Source organism: Phoxinus phoxinus (genome assembly GCF_949152265.1).
Source record: "Phoxinus phoxinus genome assembly, chromosome: 8".
Lineage (NCBI taxonomy): Eukaryota > Metazoa > Chordata > Actinopteri > Cypriniformes > Leuciscidae > Phoxinus > Phoxinus phoxinus.
In genome coordinates this window covers 9,865,629-9,887,501 of record NC_136883.1, presented here as the reverse complement: position 1 = coordinate 9,887,501, position 21,873 = coordinate 9,865,629, and the positions used below count along the sequence as shown (strand labels likewise).

Below are 21,873 nucleotides of genomic sequence, written 5' to 3'. Positions count from 1 at the left end.
TCATGACAATTGTATACCAAACTGACATTTTTTTATTTATGCCACAATTTTTTTTTTTTATTAAAATTCATTTGAATTTAGAGATTAACACATGTTATTCATAGAATATGAATTAGGCTACATTTTTATGTATTTATTGATCAATTACATGTAGTAAAGGTTAATACGTTAAGTCATTAAATGGTTGTCACATCCATGAGCTCATTAACAGCTAGGTCAGAAACGTGACGCAAGTAACCTTACTAGCTACCTACCTACTGTACCTACTTAATGCTAGTATGCTAACATGCTAAAGCTGGAGAGAGAGAGTCAGTTATAGAGACCAGAACATAATCCTGGATCTTTTGACTTTTACACAGAAAAGCTCCAGTTGTTTTCTTCTGCTGTATGAACTGTTTAGAGCAAATACAACTTGGGAAAATGGACACATTACACATGATCATTGATCATTTCTTTACGACAGAAAGATTGACCTTTATTATTATCTCATTACAATCCCTCTCTCTGGCTCTCTGTCAGTCATGAGGATCGCAGTGAGGGGTGATGAAACATGAAATCATCCTCATAACTACAGAACCCCGATCACTCTGATCCCAGCTGCCGTTGAGAGGAAATTCAGTACAGCAGCAAATTCCCAGAAATATTTTCTCCTCCGCTGCCGCGGGTTATATAAATGTACAGCTTAACTCTCTCCTGCAGTGTTGTGTTAATCTACAGCTGGAGAAACTCATTATGCAGACAGAGGGGACAGTTTGCTGTAAATGTGGGTCAAGACTGGTGTTTTTGTTAAGATATGAGGAGCTAAATATATATGCGGTACTGTGTTCTGTTCTCACTTATTAGTGGTGTGCATTTGTAGTTTAGTCGGTTTGCTTTTTTATCTCATATCACGGAAAATAGGATTCTGCTCTTGCTCTATTGAAATAAGAGTTTGATGTACTGTATGGAAATACTGTATCAGTCACAACTCAAAGATTCATTCCCAGTTCATTCATACAATTTATTGAAACTAAACTGCAAAAATGACTCCTTAGTAGCCATCAGTGTTATATCTTATGACATCATGAGTTCATTAACATATACCCGCCCATGTTTACGTATCAGTGCAACCCAGGTTCATTTAAAAAAAAGTGCCTGTGTGGTGACATTTCTGCAAAACTACGTTGTTTTTGCATCTCTTCAAGTGAATCTGGCACTGTGCATCTGCATCTCGGCAGTTCAAAAATGAAATAATAGTGAGTAGCGCTAAAATGATAATGCTTTATCACGTTTGAAAATAACGTATCACCTATACTAAACCCTACCCTAAACCTAACCGATAGTGTTAACAAAAGTAAACATTAGATGCATTTGCTGAAGCAACCATGCCATTTTAACTTGCTTTTATGAGTCTTTGAGTTGTTTTTATGACTCCTCAGGACTTGTATTTATTCTGTATCAAGTGAGCTCTCATGTAAGTTTACTACGTTGCAAAAGCCATACACGAAGAGCCAAAATCAGGATATTGGTGGAAGTGTCCTGCTCATTTCTAACATAGAAAGAAGTTATCCAGTGATAACAGATGTCATTTGCTTTTATGTATTGTAAAGGTACAGTAGCAAAAACAGCCATTTCATTCTAAGGCTCAGGGTGGAAAGTGGTCATAACTAAATAATAGATTTGTTTAAAGCTTTAAAAAAAAGTCTAAAAGACTCCTTTGTACCTTACACAACATCCCTGTGTTTGCTGACGTCAAACTACGAATATTGTGTCTCTAGTTGTGTTTGAATATAGAGTATGAACATGTTGTCTTGTTCTCATCTGGCGTGTCTGTGTGGCTCAGGTATTCCCTATGGCAATGCCAGAAATCTTTGACCTTGTGAGGAAAACAGCTTATCATACAGAATGTATCATTCATGTATTTTAAAAATGTAAAAAAGCTGAAATTGTTCTGTGATGGGTTGGTCAGGGTTAGGGGATATAATATATCGTTTGTACAGTATAAAAATAAGTGTGTGTGTGTGTGTGTGTTCAGTGTCCAGTTGCATGTTCTTATATTTGCACGTGTACACACACTAATAATGCTAGCCCAGCACACAAGCACTTGAAATAGCTCTGTATTATATAAGAAACACTGGTTTGTCCTGCCCTAGATCTCCCACAGTAAACATATTACTGCTGCTCACTCAAAAATATGTGACATGTGGAGGGTAAAAATATGCAAATTCTGGATTGCAGCAGAACTTGCATATTTTGACCCTCCACATGTCACATATTTTTGAGTGAGAACACCTCCAGGTCTGATACATGTGTGTTTGTGTATGTTAGGAAAGGTCAAAAACTGACTGGATTGCTAAATTTAGAAGGGACCAAATACTTTCAAAGGGTGAACTAATCCTTTACTTGAATTGCAACCTTTGCAATGCTACTCATACACATTTATTGCAATTGTAAAAATCACTACTGATTGACATGCTTCTATCACTGTACTGTATGTCACAATGCCCAATGTGTATGTTATTTTCCAAAATATTGCAACTCATAATGTGAAACAAGCCAGAAGCTTTTGAGTTCCGGTATGTTTTGGGCCCTAGTCCAGCACTATGCAATGATATGTTATGTTTGTTATGTGGTGTTTTTTTAAAATGTATTTTTATGTCATGATATTTTTGTTTTGTTTTGCTTTATGTTGTAATGTTTTTTTGTTTTGTTTTGTTTGGATAGTTTTTTTCCGATAGTTTTGCATGTGAGAGAACAAGTCCATAAAAAAAAAAAAGAATGTGGTGCTGGTAATTTATTCTTCCTTTGTGTTGTGTTTTTCTGCCTCTCGTTTGCTCCTCCTCCCTGTCTGAACCCAATGTTCTGTCACTCCTCCCCTGCTGAAACTTTACCTTTAACCTACATGAGGCAAATACTCTTTCTCTGTCTTTCTCTCCCCTTTTTTTCAGCTGGCAGCTTGAACCCCATTCTCTGTTGTCTGCGGTTTCTCCACGTGCAGTTAGCACGTGGGAGGAGTTCCCTGTAAGAATGTGTGTACACACACGCATATGGAAATGCCTACTGCAACAGCCGGTCAGTGCAGTAAAAAAAACAGGCTTGACAAATACACCTACGTACACAAATACTCAAGAAGCCTTGAGATTCTTCAGGCTCTTATAAGATTGTGTTTATGGAATAACGACGAGGTTATGTGTAAACATGGCTGGGATAAACAGGAACAAACATCATTATCTGCTGTCATGGCATTTCCAGCATAGAATCTGCGCAGAGATCTGGCTCTTTGTTTCACAAAGTCGCGCGAGATTGACTATCAGCTGTTCGTGCTGGCTTGGGGTGACGCTAGTCCTGGCCTGCACGTGGCTTTTCCCCACCCTCTGTTCTGACTTCTGTGATTGGCAGGAGCTTGGAATGTGCTGATTGGCCAAAAGTGTTCTGGGCCTCGCCTATTGGCTCAAACAGCTGTGTTTGTGCTGGAAATGTAGAACACCAAGAGAAGGATGATGTCATAATGGTACCGTACTTAGTGAAGGAAAACACAATGTCCCTTTCCTTGCTGTTCCAATTATAACCTTGTTTTGTTGTTCATTTGATACACATTTAAATTTGTTTTTTAAATGCGATTAGTATTTTAATGGAGAAAAAGAGAAGTTCCTACTTGCTTCTTTTAATCATACTGTGATTTTAGGTTTTATTTTTGATTTTATTTAGGTCATTTGATTTCTGACAAAGACAGATTTTGAAAACATTCACTGTTACAACTTTGAGCGATTCTGAGGAATTCACAGGTCTATTCCACTTACACACATTATTATGGTCCGGACCAAATAATACACCAAGCATGTTTTTTTTTTTTACTGACATGCCTCCAAATTGGAAATTTTGACTCAAAGAAATCCAGAATTTGTGCTAAATATGACATTGTAATGGTTGTCATGCACTCATTTCATCACATCTTCTGATGTGAAGGCCTGTTCACAACAAAGACGATAACTATAACGATAAGGATAAATATATTGTTTTCAAAATCTTTCCAATTTTAAAAGAATTGCAGAGTCCACATAACAACTCTAATGATAACTGGACAGAGAAACAACATTGTTTGAATCAGCCTTAAATGCAGGAATGTTTCGCCAATCATTATTACATATTCGGGTCTTTAGCGACCCGGAGCAATATCTAACACGAATGGATTTCTAACTGTCGCGATATTATAAAACTCTTCTGATATTAGAGTAACAATTACAGAAGAATAAAATAAAGTACATTTGTTGCCTTTTGGAGCTCGGAAGGGTTTAGTTTGAGCAGATGTTTTATGCCGTCATCACTGTCCTCGTCAGAGCTCATTTCCCAGTACATTTCAACATCTGGCTCATATTCGAGATATCAAACATAATTCTTAAAACTATCATTTTCAACATCTTCAAAATCAATATTTTGATCGCTGACAGCTTCTTCACCAGATCCACCATCAAGTGACAGTGACACTAATATTTGATTGCGTTCAGTACGTGCTCTGCCGTAAATCGCTGAGCCATTTCAAGTTTTGCTGATGATACTTCCTATTCTTTTGTTTTCTGCCTGCGGTAACATCGAGTGAAACGTCACTTCATCCTTGTGCATCAGACATTGCAACCTTGTGGAAAAAAAGGTGAATTACATTTATTCAGTCATTAAAGATGCAATTATTATTATGCGGAAAATATACTTACACCTCGAGTCGCTTATAGGTTCCCTATACAATTTTTACAAAAATATGAATCGGCAAACAGGCATTCTATTATAATTGTAATATTTTTTTCTTGTTATATTGCTTATAATTAATTGATCGAGGAATACTAAGAAGGTTGATATCTAACTTTAAAAAAAGAATGATAAGGAGGGTAGCGAATAACGTCCCGGGTCACTGAAGACCTGAGGTATGCGTTGCTGTGAACGCTAATATATTCATCGTTATAGTTCATCATAGTATGCTCCTAAAGGGACATGTTGAAGAAAATATGATGTGAGATGGAGGAACACATATTTGTCAGGGCTTTTGCGTTCTCCCGCAAATGTTTTGCGTTCCCCCAATAAACTTTGCGTTCACTCGCAAAGAGCTCAAAGGTTTTGCAAGCAAACGCAAAGTTCAAACGCCAAAAATTGGACTTCACCAAAGCTTTAATTGGCCAAGGACCGCCCATGAGGACGTCTGACCAACATAAAGCAACCAATCACAGTTAGTTTTTTCGCGTCATGTTTAGGGCCGTGAACATTTAAAATCGATATCCATACGATAACAGATGCATCTAATAAATGATTAATTCAAGAACGTTGTGCAAGTTTACTGCAACAATGGTGCCACGAACTTCACACAATTTTGAAAATCCAATGTTTAGTTGATTCTGATAAGCGCGGATTGTCCCAGTTGTAAACACGAGGGCTTTCTTCTTCCATGAGAAGATTTGGCATCATGGCAGCTTTGTGTCCAGACGGACCATTAAAGAACACGACACACACACTTCTCCCGGAAACCCTATACAGTTCAATTAATCAAATGAACTGTGTCACCAGAAGTGTTTCCCATTTGGTGTGCCTTATGCATCAGACGCTCAGGCAACGTGATGTCTGAGGCTGAGTAACCTTCAGCCAAAGAGCGCTTGTTGTGTGTGCCACCAGTTGCCACTAGCTGACTATGGTTTTCCTTCGGGTTGTATGTTTGTGCCACGGAGCACTCGTCCCATCTCCAAGACAGCACAGCACTGCTGGCTCTACAGTCAGTCACTCAGCAAGCGTGACTGTACCCACACAACAGGGGCGTAGATTAGGGCAGAGTTGTTGTGCAGTGATGCCACTTATCTCTAACAGCCTCATTAGTTTAGCAGGCCTACATCATGTTCCAACAGATCGTGCTTTACACAATGCTCTGCACAGATTGTAATTGATTGTCTATCAGATTTGTAATCATTTCTATATTTTAGGAATACTTCAAACCCATATGATAAATTGTAGAATACCAACAGTTCTTTTTCTTTTTCATGTAGAAGTCCAAAAATGGCAAACCGTACCATACATATTCCAAAAAGTATTTTAGTTTTAGCCATAGCTTTGTAGGTCACTGGTTACTTTTTTTGTACAGGCCACAGGTAGTTATTCTCTAAAACTCTTCCCGTCCGCTATAGGCCTGGGTGAAATAGCCACACACAAAACAATAATTAGCTGTATTTATGTATTTATCTGACAATAGGCTATTCATTTCGTATGATAAATGGAGAAGAAAATGTACTCCACATATTTGTTAGACCTTAAGAATGAATGTAACATAACTTGTTTGTTTAGTTAACTTCACTACCTCCAAATCTACCTTAAGAAAAAATCTGGATTGAAATGAATTCATAAAAGGTTTAATCAACCTTTTAAAATGTAGTCAAATGAAATTATAGTAGTTAATTTACATCAAAACATTGCATTTTCATTATTTTTGCCAAATTGTGCTGCACAACAGAACTTTTATTCTGTATAAATTAAAACATGGATCACTATATATTGGTTGTACTGTGATATTCCAAAAATAACATATTTATTTTTGCTGATAGATTTATCCATATCGAGTAAAAAATGTCCAGAGATTATCATCATCAACAAATGTTATTGCGATCCAAGTTGTATTGCCCAGCCCTAATATCTGCTGTAACTTTCAAATTTGAGTAAATTCAAATGTGTTGTCAAAACACATTTGAAATTAAATTAAAGAAGATTTTCCTTCAATACCGTCTTATGGGCCTGTTTTTTGAATGAAACTTTTTGGAGGTTTCAGAAGACCTAGAATGTAGTGCCCAAGTTGGTGTGTACTTTTTTGAAAACTGCTTTTAATTTCAAATTCATGAATACATGGTTGTAAAAAAACATTAAGTACACTCTGAATTTTTTTTTCTTTTTGCGGATGTAAGAAAAAGAGTATATTAATTCAACACAAGTGGGTCATAGAAAAGTTCTGCACAGTATGTTGTTGTCTAGAACAGCCATTCTGTGTCTCCACCCATTGGTTTTACAGGATCGAATTTGGTTTGCATAGTATTATTTTAACCACAAGGCGAGCATAGTATGTGTATTCACTTTGTGAACACCATCTAAAATGATCACCAGTATGGAACTGGAAAAAAAGGTTAATTCATGCATGCTCAGCCAGTCACCGTAGAGCCCTGTTGTAAAATGTGGTTCCAAGCCATTGACAGATTGGTGTAATGAAAAGATTCCTGAAATAGACTTGAATGCATCTGGATTGTTTTGACACAACCCTTTCAATAGGCTCTTTCTCTTTACAACTGTTGCATGTACTCCACCCCATGGATAATAATGTGGATTCTGTGCCTTTTCAACCTCAAAGTTCAGAGAGAGGGATATAAAACAGCACTACATTTCATCAGATAGTTAGAGAAATAATATTCGAATGTGCATCAACACCAACCAACATTTCAAGAAAATATTTTTTTTTTTAGTAGTACATTTTATAGACTTGAAAACGAATGAGTGATAATTAAAACATTTCATTGCAATGGTAAAGTATATATATCTCTTTTAGACATTTAAAAATGAACAGAATGAAAGTTAACTATATATATGAAATGAGATGCATTATAATGGAATGTAATTAACCCAGTGGAAGTAACCAATTAAAAAAGTTACATGTAGTCGTTTTGGTTGTATACTGTTGGCTTGCGAAGAGCTGCGTTGGAATAATGTGTTACCCCCTGTTACACTTTTTCAACTCTATGACATGGTGAAACCTAACAGAGTGGAAATATAAAGACTAAAAGTGTTTGTTTGTTCAGCCAAACAAGAGTGGATTATATTTGTTTAATATATTATAACATGATAGGCTGTTCAAATGAAACCATGTTAAACCCAGTATGTTTTTAGTTTTTTGTGGAATGATGATGTGATATAGGCCTACTTTCTGTGGAATACTGTTTTGGTTCATAAACTTTGACTATGAAAACACACACCTTTAGATGATGATGAGAGAGAGAGAGAGAGAGATAAGGCTGTGCAGTCCAGGGTGGCATACTCTCTGTTGGCCCTGTTGTCCTGGGACTCTGACGCTGTCAGAACAATAGGCCCATTGGCCGTCTGTAACGGACCTCAACTGCCATGTAGACTCCTTTGTTTGCAGCTCAAAGCTGTGGGTAAACCTACTCGGCTCTTGTGAATCTCACTTCTATTTGCTTCTCAGCAAACATGGAATAAGTACTAGCAGCACAATTGATCTGTGTTGAACTTTAGCTGTCATCGTGGGCCTGTTTCATTTGCGCATTATCAAATTATGAGGATTCACTTGCAGGTCAGGATTTAATTGGAATGAGTAATGAAAAAGTTTGACCTATTATGAGTGCTATTGAATTGAATTGAATTTTAATTGTCAGCTTTACTTTTTTACTATAGGCCTAGGCCTACTTTATACACAATATTCAACCGGTTCATCAGGTTGTGGAAAAATCTTTGGCATTTCTGACTCAGAATCTGAGTGTGGCATTTTACACGTGTTTCTACATTCCATGTAAATACAGACAGCTGCTTTCTTATTAAGCTGTTTATCAGGTATGTTTTGCTGCTGGAGAAATGGTGTATGCATGTTTGTTTTTCACAGCTGAGCAAAGATTGTTTGCTATGGATAAACTGTTTACTTCTTTTCAGCTGTGAAACTAGCAATGTGTCTGGTTTTATGAAAACAGAAGTTAAAGCTACTCCTACTGTTTCAACAAGCATTTTTGTCCATGTCTATTGGCTTTGAGGCTAATCTATAGCTTTGAGGATCTAAATGCTAGTGCACTCCAACAACTAGACAAAATTAACTTTATAGCTGATATATCATCTTGTTCGCATGGATGTTTTTATCCAACTGCTCTTTAGAGTGAGTAGGTCTCTCCATCATCTGACACCGACTAATTAGCAAGTAGTAAGGAAATGGTTTTGCCACACTGTGAGGTGAACTGCTGACAAACCAAACAGTATTTCCTACCCCAAGGAAAGAAAAAAACATTTCATGGAGACAAACTTGTCCTCTCAGAACACCGCACAATCTGATAATCCAGATGTGAGAGTGTGTTACTCTGAGAAAGGATATGCCACAAGTTACCACAATTTTTTTATTATTATTATTAAATGACAACATGTCAGTAATTCAATCCATGTATCCTTTTAGAAGCAGCGGAGGAGTTCTTCGAGTATGATCCTGAGGAGTTCCTGGTGTTCCTGACACTCCTGATCACAGAAGGACGGACTCCAGAATGTTCCGTAAAGGGGCGGACCGAGGGTGTTCACTGCCCACCCGCCCAGTCTGCTATGCCTGTCCTCACCAAACATGAATGCAGCGACAAAATACCACAGGTGGGTATCCACCTTTTTATCCACCCGATTTTTTACTAATAAATTTTACGATTTGTAAGAGTAAAAATATGAGATGTTAAGATGCATCCAATTAGTATGCCCTTATACAATAAGTGCAACAGCTGTACATCTCTGAGAAAATACTACCTTTTCAATTCTTTATTAACAGGGACTAACAAACCATCATGTCTGGAAACCTGATTGATAACAGTCAGAATGTTTGTAATTCCATTTTTTGCCACTAGTGACAAGGAAATTGCACATGTCAGCTTTAGGTTGTTGTGCATACTGTTTAGGTTATTTTGCATCTTGTGTCATGCAGTAAAGAAAGAAAAAAACGTTTTGCCCAATAACAGTGTCGTCAGGCAAGGAGAATAAGGTCAGAGGTCATGTTACTATGGCGCAATCACATCCCCATCATGATCGAGGTAATGCTGCTTCCTGACTGTTGCTACAGCGATGAGGGCTCGACCACAGACTGCACGGACCTAAATGACCCAGCAATAAAGCAAGACGCGCTCTTACTAGAGAGATGGACTTTACAGCCAGTACCCAGAGAGTAAGACATACTCGTCACTTACAGTACTTGTAATTAGGGCTGCAAGCGATTAATCGCGATTAATCGCATCCAAAATAAAAGTTTGTGTTTACATAATATATGTGTGTGTATAATTATTGTGTATATAAATACACACACATGCATGCATATATTTAAGAAAAATTTGATATTTATATATAAAATAGTTATATATTATATAAAAATATATATGCAGTATAGAAATGCTAATATTTCTCAAATATATACATGCATGTGTGTGTATTTATATATACAAAATAATTATACACAATACACACACACATATATATTATGTAAACACAAACTTTTATTTTGGATGCGATTAATTGCGATTAATCGTTTACAGTCCCACTTGTAATATACATTCTTTCACACAGATCAAGGGAGATTTAACAAAGCGGTTTTGGCATTTGTTGCAGGAGTGGAGATCGATTTACTGAGGAGAAAACCTTGCTGTTGGCTGTGCGTTCCTACGTGTTTTTCTCGCAGCTCAGCGCGTGGCTCAGTGCCTCTCACGGACTTGTACCTAGAAACATCCTTTACAGGTAACATACTCTACACATAAACAACTTCTTTTAAGGGTGGGAAAGAATTATGACATTTTCCTGATGTAGACGAGAGCTGTGTTTGCTGTCTATCTCAATAGCTGTGTTCTGAAACGCAGTGAGCTGTTGATTCCAATAAGGTTTGCCGTTAGTAGCACATTGGAAAGTTAAATCTGTGATAGTCTAATAATAAAAATACAAAAAATACAAAAAATTATAAAGTAGTCATTATTTTTATGACATGTAGCACTCATTTATCAATAACTGTTGGTATTGATTAAAATATAAACATATTTAAAATCAGCATTTCTTTAGGATTCTCAATAGGTTTTGGAACACAGCCAATGTGTATGTTGGTGATTCCATAGGACTTGTTCATGAAACATGAGCAGAAAAATTATATAAAAGTACTGTGTAAAAAGTCCATAAAACCATCCAGAAGATTTTGTATTTTCCTTTCAGGAGAATATTTTGATCAGGGGAGACAGGAAGTCAGGAGAGTCAAGAGAGAAAGGAAGAAAGACCTTACATTGTTTTTTGACAAACCCATTTGCTATATTTTGCAGAATAAGTGCAGCTGATGAAGAACTGATATGGAACTTCTCTCAAACACCCTCTGAACATGCCTTCCCTGTCCCAAATGTGTCCCATAGTGTCGCTCTCAAAGTGCGGGTTCAGTCTTTGCCCCGCCAGCCCAAATACCCCGTACTCAAATGTAGCATCCACTCAGGTCTTGGTTTTTTGGGCAAGAGAGGCCTGGAGCGTGGCGAGGGTGGCAACCGTGCTGGAGAGAACTGCAGTTCCCTCCGTCTGCCAGGATCTCCACTCTTCTCCAGACCGCTACGCCCTTCTCCACCTCCCCACAGCCCTCTTAACACCCGTAAATGCCTCCCTCGCCCTGAGTCACCTCTCCCACCAGGCAAAGCAGTCAAGTGGCTGTATTCTCGGCTGAATGGCGGTGTGGACGCCTCCCCTACGGAGGCGTATAACTCGTGTACTAATGGGGCAGAGAGCCCCAAGACATCAACCACGGAGTCACCAATTCGTGGTTTTAAATCACTCTCCATCACTGACCCTTTATTTACCCCCAGTCCAAGCCCCAGCTCCATCTCAGGTGAAACCAACCCCCTCATTGGCTCCCTGCTTCAGGAAAGACAGGAAGTCATTGCTCGCATTGCTCAGCGATTGAATTTCTGCGACCCTACTGGTCCCCATCTCCCTGATGCTCTCTTCACTTCTCAAGAACCTCCAGGACACAAAACAACATGGAACTCATCACAGGATAAGGAGCGCTTGAAGAAATCCAAAGAACCCCTCTTCTCAGTCCCCCAGCCTCAAAACCACAATGGAACCAGTCCAGAATTCCCAGAGAGGAGCCGGTCTTCTCTCTTCAACACCCCCTTGAGCCCTAGAAGCAGAACACGGCTGGTTGGAGTTGACCGTGAATCAAAAACTTCCCCAAAACCCTCAACATGTAGGCGGCTGGTACTCAGTGACCAGTCCGCTGAGGGTTCGCTGATTGCAGATGCTGTTCAGGACATTTCGAGGTTGATTCAGGAGCGACTGCAACATTCCTACAGTCTCCTGAATGGCACCTATAAATTAAAGACCTCTCACAATGAACAGGTTGGTGCAAACCACGGAGCCCAGACAAATGGCTTTGTATCACCACCAAGCCATAAGAAGTTTTCAAGTGCACCCAATGGTGAGGCAAGCACAGATCCTCGTATGTCTCAAGCAACACAATGTTGCAGATCTCCTGACTCTAATCGCTGTAAGCGAGACTGTTCCCCTAGACCACTAAACGTGGCCAGCTCAAAACTTGAAGACCACAGCGTCACAAAATCACAGACTTTAACGGCAAGTAATCAGCAACAGTATGCCAGTAGAGAGTCCTGGGCCTCCTTGAAAAACAACTCTAGCCATGCAAGCTCTCCTCAGGAGAATGGGCTGACCCAGACTGGATACCTCCAGCCCTTCAAGACCCAAGAGGCAATCCATGAGAAAGAAGCAGAAAAGCATGTCCGGGATGGGTCCACTTGTCCTGAGAAGGACGAGAACCAGGAAGCCTGGACGCCCCCCTCTAGCACACCAGTCAACCTTACCTTCAACTCCTCTAGTCCTGCCAAGAGCAGTTATATAGTGAGTTTATATGTCTTTCCTACCATATGATTTTTTTAAGTTCAAGTGTGTTTACAGGATTACTTATGTTTTGTTTTAAAACCTTGTCATGCCATGTAAAACCTATGTTAATATGCTTGTAGATAATGTGGAGGGTTTTGAATCGATTCCTTTGGAACCCAGTCTATCAGAGCACTTACATCGCCATTTTACTTCATTTAATGTTCTGTGCTGAATTGACCCCCTTGTCTTTTTAATAACAGAGACGCCCCCCTTCCCCTCTGAAGTCATGCAATAACTGGAAGAAACAGAATCGCCACTCCATAGACGGAACTGCAACAAAAGCCTTCCACCCCTGCACAGGCCTACCTCTCCTCTCCAGCCCTGTAAGAGCACAGATCCCTCTGTTGCCCTCCAACACATAGATTATAGCACAGCATCTTATTGAAAGGGCCCCAAAGTCTTTGTGTCTGTGACTCACATCTGAATCACTTCTTGTTTGTCTCAATGCTAGCCACAGAGTTTCTATGCTTCCTAGATGACACGCTAATGTCTCATGGGCCACAATAGACCTATAATAAAAACGTCCTCCCTATAACCCAAGTTTTTATTAATACTTTCCATAAATACTCTTGGTAAATTAAGCCCATTAGTGTTTTCAAATCATACCGATGTCAGGTTTTCTCTGTGGACCGAGTTCTGATGTGTGCCATATGACTCAAGCACTTCACTGTGTGTGGGAGTTTGGTGCTGTTACTCCAGATGAGTGGTGCTCTTGTTCTTTCAGATGAGATCCACTCAGATGTAGTTCTTACTCTTTCTATTGGTTTTCATTAAATGTTACAAACAACTGAATTGTTTTGTTCTGCATTTTCTCGAAGACATGAACAGACTAAAAAAAGATCAAAATCCTGCCTATAAAAAGTACTATGCTTTGCTCTTTTTTTGACATAATATACATTTGACACAAATAAATGTTGTTGATATACCACTGTATTATCATCTGGCACCATATCATACTATAGGACTATAGGACACTTGTGTATATTAAATATACAAAATAAATTACAAAAAATTTAGATCCAGACAGAGTAAATAAACATATACCTTTTTCAAGTGATCACAAGCTTGCAAAACAAAGATGTAAATGTGTTCAACTGCTTCCCTTTTTTTTTTCCTCAGGTTCCTCAAAGAAAAAGCCAGACAGGATATTTTGATTTAGACACATCTCTGATTCATTGCAGAGGTGTTCCATGGGCAGCCAATAAGAGGTACGACTCTCTTGCCTCACTTTTTTCCTGCTGTAGTGCCATTGTTCCTAATTTCACTGACATTTCCTTTACTGAGACTTTTCTACATGCACTGCCATCTGCTGTGCACACATACACTAGTTATCCCTAAAGCTAGTAGAGACTACCCAAAATGGCTGACTGAACTTTTGTCTCTGTGTGTGTGTGTGTGTGTGTGTGTGTGTGTGTGTGTGTGTGTGTGTGTGTGTGTGTGTGTGTGTGTGTGTGTGTGTGTGTGTGTGTGTGTGTGTGTGTGTGTGTGTGTGTGTGTGTGTGTGTGTGTGTGTGTGTGTGTGTGTGTGTGTGTGTGTGTGTGTGTGTGTGTGTGTGTGTGTGTGTGTGTGTGTGTAGGGTTTTGAAAAGATCACAAGACTGTGATGAGTCTCAGCAGCAGATATTCAGTGCCAGCGCTCCACCCGCCAGCCTCAGTCTTTTGGGAAACTTTGAGGTAGATGAACAAATTATCACACACACACACACACACACACGTTTTATGGGGATTTTCCATGGACATAATTATTTTTATACTGTAAAAACTATATATTCTAACCCAAACTATATCCCTAACAGAAAACTTCCTACATTTTTACAATTTAAATAACTTTAGTTAGTTTATTTTTATATCGTAATTTATAAATATCGTAATTTTTTTTTAAAAGGAGCTTTTGGGAGATTTTGTTTAGCTCACTTCTGGGTACAAATTTCCCCCCAAAATATACTTAAGTAGGTACACACAAATACATGCGTTTTGCACTATTTTTCAGGATATCTCATTGACATTTCTATCAGGTTAATGATATTTTCTACCTGACCCCTACCTCTAAACAACTCTCACAGAAACCTGTGCAAAACCCTAGATTTAAATATAAACTGATTTTATAAGCCTTTACATTTTCACTCAACAACATTTAGTATGATTCATAAGATTTTTTCAAAGTCAAAATGTCAGGTTATACTATCCTTGAGGGTACATTCGGTATAAAGGAAAACCTGGACCACACACACACACTTAGTGAAAGTGAACACCCTCTGTCTTTATTTGGCCTAATGTCTATTGTCTTTATCCTGATCACACATTAAACATATGCCTCTAATGGATGGATGGATGGAAAGATAGACAGATGTTTCTTTGTGTGTGTTGATGTGTATTTCGGTGTGTTTTTGTGTAGGAATGTGTATTGAATTATCGTTTGGAGCCATTGGGCAATATTGAGGGTTTCACAGCAGAGGTGGGCGCCAGCGGAACCTTCTGCCCCAGTCACATGACCTTACCTGTGGACGTGTTATTCTACAGCGTCTCTGATGATAACGCACCTTCCCCCTACATGGTAATGTCCCAAGCTGAGTTTCTTACATAGTTTGTGTACTTGTTTTGAATATGTTACAGTAAAGTCAGTATTTGGTCTAATATAATACCCTCCCCCCTTCCCCCTCACACACATACTTTTTTTCTTTTTGAGGTTGGTATAGTTGTGTAGAGCATAAATGTAATACAAACATCTTTTAAGGAGTCAATACAAATTTTACATGATTTAGATACTAAATCTTTATTGAATTCTCTTGCTTCTCTTCAGGGTGTCATAAACTTGGAGTCCCTCGGTAAGAGGGGATATCGAGTACCTCCTTCAGGAACCATTCAAGTGGTAAGATTCATCAAATTATTTTAAAGACCTACATGATTATTTGCATGCGCACTATGTTTCATGGTAGTGACACACTTTTGCCAATGAGTCATACCTACTCATAAGTGTGTGTGTAATAACCATCAAACAATACTGTGAGAACAAAGGAGAATGTCAACCATTAAAATAGTGTACAGATACGCCCTCTACTGGTGAATGTGTAGGAATTACATTTACATGCAAACAGAACAATAGTAAAAAAAAAAAACTTAGTAAAAAAAAAAAACCATTACTTCACTTTTCAGTGTAGGCCTTTCATATCTGGTGTAAATCTATATTTTTTTAAATTAAAGCTACAGTCTTTTACATGGTAACTGACATTATTACTCAAATGTTACTGATACTTGCGCTTGGAATATTCCTTTAAATTCTTTGATTTGCATTAGTCATGAACAAATTAGCCTGATTCACTGCTTTCAGTAAATGTTTTCGGAGGATAGTGAAATAAAACAGTTATTTTATGTTTTTGAAGCTTTCCCTGCCCACTTAGATTATTAGCATGTGTTTCTGATGAAATGCTCACCGACTGTTTCTGTAAACGTGTCTGGATTTTCATGCATGTTTTCTGGTTTGGATTTTGTAGCTTTGATGCTCAGCGGATGTTTTGTCTTTTTGTCTCTGAATGTCAGACCTTATTTAACCCTAATAAGACAGTGGTGAAGATGTTTGTGGTGATGTATGATCTGAGAGAAATGCCCGCCAGCCATCAGACATTCCTGCGGCAGAGAACCTTCTCAGTCCCAGTCAAACGCGAGTACAATGGACAGAACAACAAAAAATCGTCCTCACTGGGGCAAGGACGAACTCTCCGCTACCTCGTCCATCTGAGGTCAGTACCATGGCCTCGAGTGCTCACTTATTTTCATTCTTCAGGCTTAAATGCTCAGTGTATATGGTCAAATGGTCGTAAAGATTTCGGTCTAGACCACACTTTCTCAACGGGTATCTTGTGGCCTATTCATGAGTATGCTTATTTTAACTGGTACCCAGAAGTCGCATGATTAGGTGTGTGAAGATACAGTACTTTTCGAAAGTCCTTATTAGAGCAAGACTGTTCACTTTGGCAGCCATCTTGGAATCACCTCCAGGCAGCTATTTTCTAGTCATGAAAATACAGCTCTTATCTTCAATGAGGATTCAAATCTCCAAAGCTGTCTGTCAGGCTTACCTTTCATAACATCGATGCACTAATTTTTCGGCCACTGAAAAGTGATGAAGAGAAAATTATTTTTTATAACTAATTATTTTATAAATTATTTAAAATTATTTGATCTGTGATGAGATCAAAATTAAATCTGAACACCAACCGTAACCTACAAAACCAAAAGCCTTTTACATGTAGAAAAACAGCATACAAATGAAATGGGTATAATTATATTTAATGTAAATGTTGACTGATGGTGATATCTTACAAAAAAGAGCTTGAATTTATAGTACATGTGAAATTGGAAGATGTTTTGAGTTTTCGTTTATGGAAGATGATACCAGTTTTCCTAGTCATACTAGTAAAACATGGATACAGATACATTTAATTTAAAGAATATTTAAAAAAAATTGTTGGAGCCTGTATACAGATACATTTCATTTTAATTATTGTATTGTTAATAAAAAACATTGATTATTTGTTGTAATTATGATAAAGTAACTATATATTAATGTAATTCATAGTTTTTCCATATTAAAATGAGCAGTTTAAAATTAAAATTAGTAGCATATGTAAGCCTAGTTGGCCATGAATCACAGATATTTCTCAACGCAGTCTGGACGTTGTCTTTAGTAAGGCTGCAACCATTTAATGGTTTTAATAAATATAATAATTTATATTCAATATGTTGTTATTATTGTATACTGTTTTATAATGTACTATAATACACTGAGGTGCAAATAGTATCTATCAACTATTTATATATATTTTTTTCACTTAGTCACTTACATTTTTTTCACTCATCGCTTTTTTTAGCCTCTATTAAAATGATTGGTGCCTGACATACAATTAAAAATCATAAGACACATTTAATGATACTTTTTTACTATAATAATTTGGTATTATAGTAAAAAATAGTGCCCCATTTAGTATAATATCTATAACCCGCCCCCCCCAATAAAAAAATAGTGCCCCTTTTTAAATAAGACTCCACCAAGGATTCAACATTCTGAGCCATCAAACGCCCCCTTGAGGAAGACAAAGACACTGTCGTTAGCTTGCTGTATTTGCCACCTAGTGGTTTAAACGTTACCAACATATATCTGATCAGTTGTTGTATGCATGACGCTAGTTACTCTTATTAACTGTTTGACCTTTATTTCTCTCCATCGGTCTCTCAGGTTCCAGAGCTCCAAATCTGGAAAGATCTACCTCCATCGGGACATCCGGCTCCTTTTCTCCCGTAAATCCATGGAAGTGGACAGTGGTGCTGCCTATGAGCTCAAGTCATTCACAGAGTCACCTGCCGACCCCCCTTTCTCTCCCAGATGCTAATTTAATCTAGTCTAGTCTATTCTGATCTTAATCCAGCATAGGGGCCTTACTAAATCTAAATCTGTCATCTGCTTGTATGGGAATTAATAATAGAGAAGCCCACTAACGCACACCAACATGAACAGGACTGTTCACATTAATGACCCTTACCTAAAAATACACACCAATGAATCGTCAGTGCTTTGGCTTAAAACAACAGATGGTTGGGAGTTAATTTAGGCGAATTTACAGACGTTTGGAATGGCGTGAGCAGACATGATGCAGAAAAACTAAATCCATGGGCCATTAAAAAAAAAAAAGTCAAGTAACTGAATAACTGCAAGGATGTTTGAAGAGCACTGTGTTTTTTCACCACAACTAGAAGAAAATTAGTTTTGTTCAATGACTTCTTTCTTTGTACTGTTACCAAACCACTTTAACCGGAAGTGTTGCAATAGAAAAACAAATATCTTACTAGCTTAGTGTTTACATATTTACTTTTTTTTCGTCATCAGTTATTTAATATTTAAAATGAACTTTCATTTACTGCACATGTGATGCCCGTTGTGCAAAACATTATGATGTAGTATAAGATATGTTTCAATCATACCATGTATTTTTGTCTTTCAAATTCAGATCTTAAATAAAAGAATTATATATTGTATCTATAAAATTATCTTTAAGCATGCATATATTTGTGCTCTGTTTTAGACTTCTTAAAAAATGCAAACAATCATTGTGTGTGCGTGCGTGCGCGTGTGTGTGTGTGTGTGGTTCAGGCGTTGCCTGGGGCCAAAATGCCCCTACAAGAATAGTGATACCAGAAATGTTTAATCTTGTTGGGACATTTTTCATACAGTTTTCTGTGATTGATAGAATATATAGTCTGTACAATATAAAAATCATTATGTCTATGGAATGTCCCCATAAAGCATGAAAACCTCAGCATGGGATAGTGGGTAGCCTTACAGTCATAACCTGAGACGTCCCTTTCGAAGTGGAACTTTGACACTGTGTCTTGGTATTGATGCTATGAGGAACTAATATCCACTACTATGCCATGCTGAGGGAATGCCTGCCTCACTAGGCTGTAAATATGCACAAACGGAGTAGACATAGCATAAATTGACCACAGATTACCCATCCCGAGTCAGAACCCCATGGGCGCATGTGACTATCCCCGAACCAATATACTGAGAAAGATGCCCAAACTTCCATGCTCTACAGCAAGGAAAGTCCCAGCTGTCACACCTTACTCCCTCCCTTGTGGAACAAGAGCAGAGCTCTAAGAGGAAAATAGCCAACATAGCCTCAGCTATGTAAGACAAAACTTATTTGACAACTTGGGGAGCAGCCTACCGCAGGGGAGCTTCTACTCCATTTAAACAACCCCAGATTTATCAGGTGAGAATAGCTCATACCCTGATCTGAGTAAAGGCACTTCTCAAGCACTCACTATAGTTAATGGCTAAACTATAGACTGCTACAATGATATGGGACACCATCGGCTATCCACCACCACTCACAAGTCATAACACTGATCATCCATATAGAAGTACCCCACCACACAGCAGTTGAGGAGGGAGGTAAACGAAACTAAGGGACTCTTGTGAATTGCCCATCATAGTTCTGTTCACCCTGCTCTACCTAAGGGGTGCTTAAGGTGTTAAACAACCTCAGTAATTAGCATCCAAGGGGGAGCATACATCCTTTCCCTATACTTAGGAAAGGGAGGCAAACGAGAGCAGGACATAATGCAGTTTGTCCAATTACTCTCATCACCCATGCTCTAAACCCCAAGGGAACCGCAGGGCAGCCTAGGCCCTACTTAAAAGACCCCAATGTAACTGGGTGAGGGCAGCCCATACCCTGCCTTAAGCCAAGGGCACTCTACCGAAGACCCGCTACAGCTAGCACTTCATTTTTATTTTTAAGATCACTAAACCATAGTAAGCGACAGATAATAAGGAGGGAGGCCACCACAAGCGAACAACTTCTACTTGTTAACGTTGTCGAACCAGGGCTATAGTAGTGCACCCATCCAAAGGGGAGCATACATCCCTACTTCAAAACCCAACAGTAGTTGGTGAGGGATGTAAACGAAGTATAATCTGCCCTACATACTCTGTTCACCCTAAATCAACTCTCATGGACACCCAGAGAGGGAGATATCACCTCAAAGCTGCTGACTGAGACCCAAGAGGTCAGAGTGGGAGATCAAAGCATCAAGATTTTTAAATTTTCCTTATCACAGCTGCCTCTCTATACCAACTATAGAATGGCAGATGCTCTGGGCATGTGCTTTGGGGCATGGATAGCTAGATCTGTGGCTTTCCTTTTATTTTAGGAGATAGTATCACTGGGTTCCACCGCCCTCCGGCAGCACTGCTAATCGGAAATTGGGTGGATTTCAGTGTGAAAGGGCCTTTAGACACATCACATTAATCAGTCAGGTTGGTCCACAGACAAGCTTCCTGAAACAAAGCGAAAACAATATAGCAGGAGCAGGCCAAAAGGGAAACTCCCGTTAACTTAAACTTCCCTATTCTCTGCCTACAATTCCTGTGATCCATCCCACCCTCCTACCTTCAGCCCATGGGACCTGAACCGTGAGGTGCTGACCCTCGTCTCTCATCCTTCAATACGGAGTCAAGCATTGGTGGAGCTTCAGTGGACACATTGCTCTGTGGAAGTGCTAGATTCTTATCTTCCTAGAGAATCAAGCAATTACAGAGCCTCTTACTGCGAATGCATTGCCATGAGTGCCTTTCAACTCCCTCGAATGCCTACAAGAACTGCTCTCACAGTATCTGTATTCAAGAAATATAGCCAACAAATCACTGTTAATAAAAAGGGATACTTCACCGCTGGAAAGATTGTGTATTTAAATTGGGTCATGTATGTAGTATAAATGTACAATTATTTTAGAAGTTGGTGCCTTCTAGACTGAGAAAAGCCAGAATTATTATTATTTTTTGGCTCATGTGGATGAAAGACAACAACTCCCAGAATGCACTTGCTTCGCTGCCCTACGAAGCCATGCCTACCGGTTACAAAGGCCAGCATTGGAAGAATTAATACAAATAGGTTACTAGTAGTTGATTTTAAACTGAAAATAAGCCGTTTTATCGTAAATCTCCATAACGAGTCTGCCCGGGCTCTTCCTCCTGACCGCCAGGCGGGTCTCGCTACTCTGCTGCTACTCCTCTGGTTCCACCATTGTCCGCGGCTGTTCCTCGCTGTGTTGCGGCTCGTCAAGGGTCATCGGATTCGCGCGCCGGATTTCGGGATGTCCGGGATTCGGCTTTTGGTTTCTGCGGTCACCCTTCATTATGTTTACAAACACACCTTTTGTTTCAATCGGACTGAATTCATTCCGATTCGTGAATCTGAATGTAGTGTTTACATGAACGCTAAACAAGTGATCGGTTGATGTGCGTTTTAGCATTGCTAAGAAAATTCCTGTGTTTTTGTCTCTGTCGAGATCCGCGTGAATGCATGAGCTGCAAAGCTGGCATGAACGTGTCAGTGTCAAATAATGTAATAATGTAGGCGTAGAGAATGGCGACTGTGGAAAGCAGGAGCCGAGTCCTGGACATTTTGGGCGATCTCGAGGTCTGGTTTGGGGCGCGGGTCCGATGCTCGTGGCTGCCTGTGCGGGTCGCAGTTGCAGATGGTGGGGGAGCGGGAGGCGGCCGGAGCAGCTGCTGCAGTGGAGGAGCAAGACCTGCTTGGCGGTCGGTAGGAAGTCCGGCAGGACATGTGGACGTATGGCCACCCCTACTACTCAGCTTTCTCCACAGAGCAATAGCCTGTTAGCTTAGCTTAAAAAAAAGATGGCTGACACAATTTGTACATT

The 21,873-nt window shown here is 39.1% G+C and overlaps 1 protein-coding gene across 2 annotated transcripts in view; it reads left to right on the top strand.

Annotated features, from left to right (window-relative positions):
• Positions 1 to 18,304, top strand: part of atosa (atos homolog A) — a 42,067-nt gene extending 23,763 nt beyond the window's left edge. Inside the window, exons 2-13 of one of the 2 annotated variants that reach the window (XM_079620960.1) lie at positions 2,928 to 3,051; positions 9,158 to 9,342; positions 9,699 to 9,901; positions 10,339 to 10,464; positions 11,031 to 12,606; positions 12,849 to 12,971; positions 13,768 to 13,856; positions 14,226 to 14,322; positions 15,044 to 15,202; positions 15,449 to 15,517; positions 16,186 to 16,385; positions 17,882 to 18,304. In XM_079620960.1, coding sequence (XP_079477086.1) covers positions 3,027 to 3,051; positions 9,158 to 9,342; positions 9,699 to 9,901; positions 10,339 to 10,464; positions 11,031 to 12,606; positions 12,849 to 12,971; positions 13,768 to 13,856; positions 14,226 to 14,322; positions 15,044 to 15,202; positions 15,449 to 15,517; positions 16,186 to 16,385; positions 17,882 to 18,035 — 3,006 coding nt within the window. In that variant the 5' untranslated portion in view covers positions 2,928 to 3,026 and the 3' untranslated portion in view covers positions 18,036 to 18,304. The remainder of the gene's footprint in view (positions 1 to 2,927; positions 3,052 to 9,157; positions 9,343 to 9,698; positions 9,902 to 10,338; positions 10,465 to 11,030; positions 12,607 to 12,848; positions 12,972 to 13,767; positions 13,857 to 14,225; positions 14,323 to 15,043; positions 15,203 to 15,448; positions 15,518 to 16,185; positions 16,386 to 17,881) is intronic. The other variant, XM_079620959.1, reaches the window with a different exon arrangement.
• The last annotated feature ends 3,569 nt before the right edge of the window (positions 18,305 to 21,873 follow it).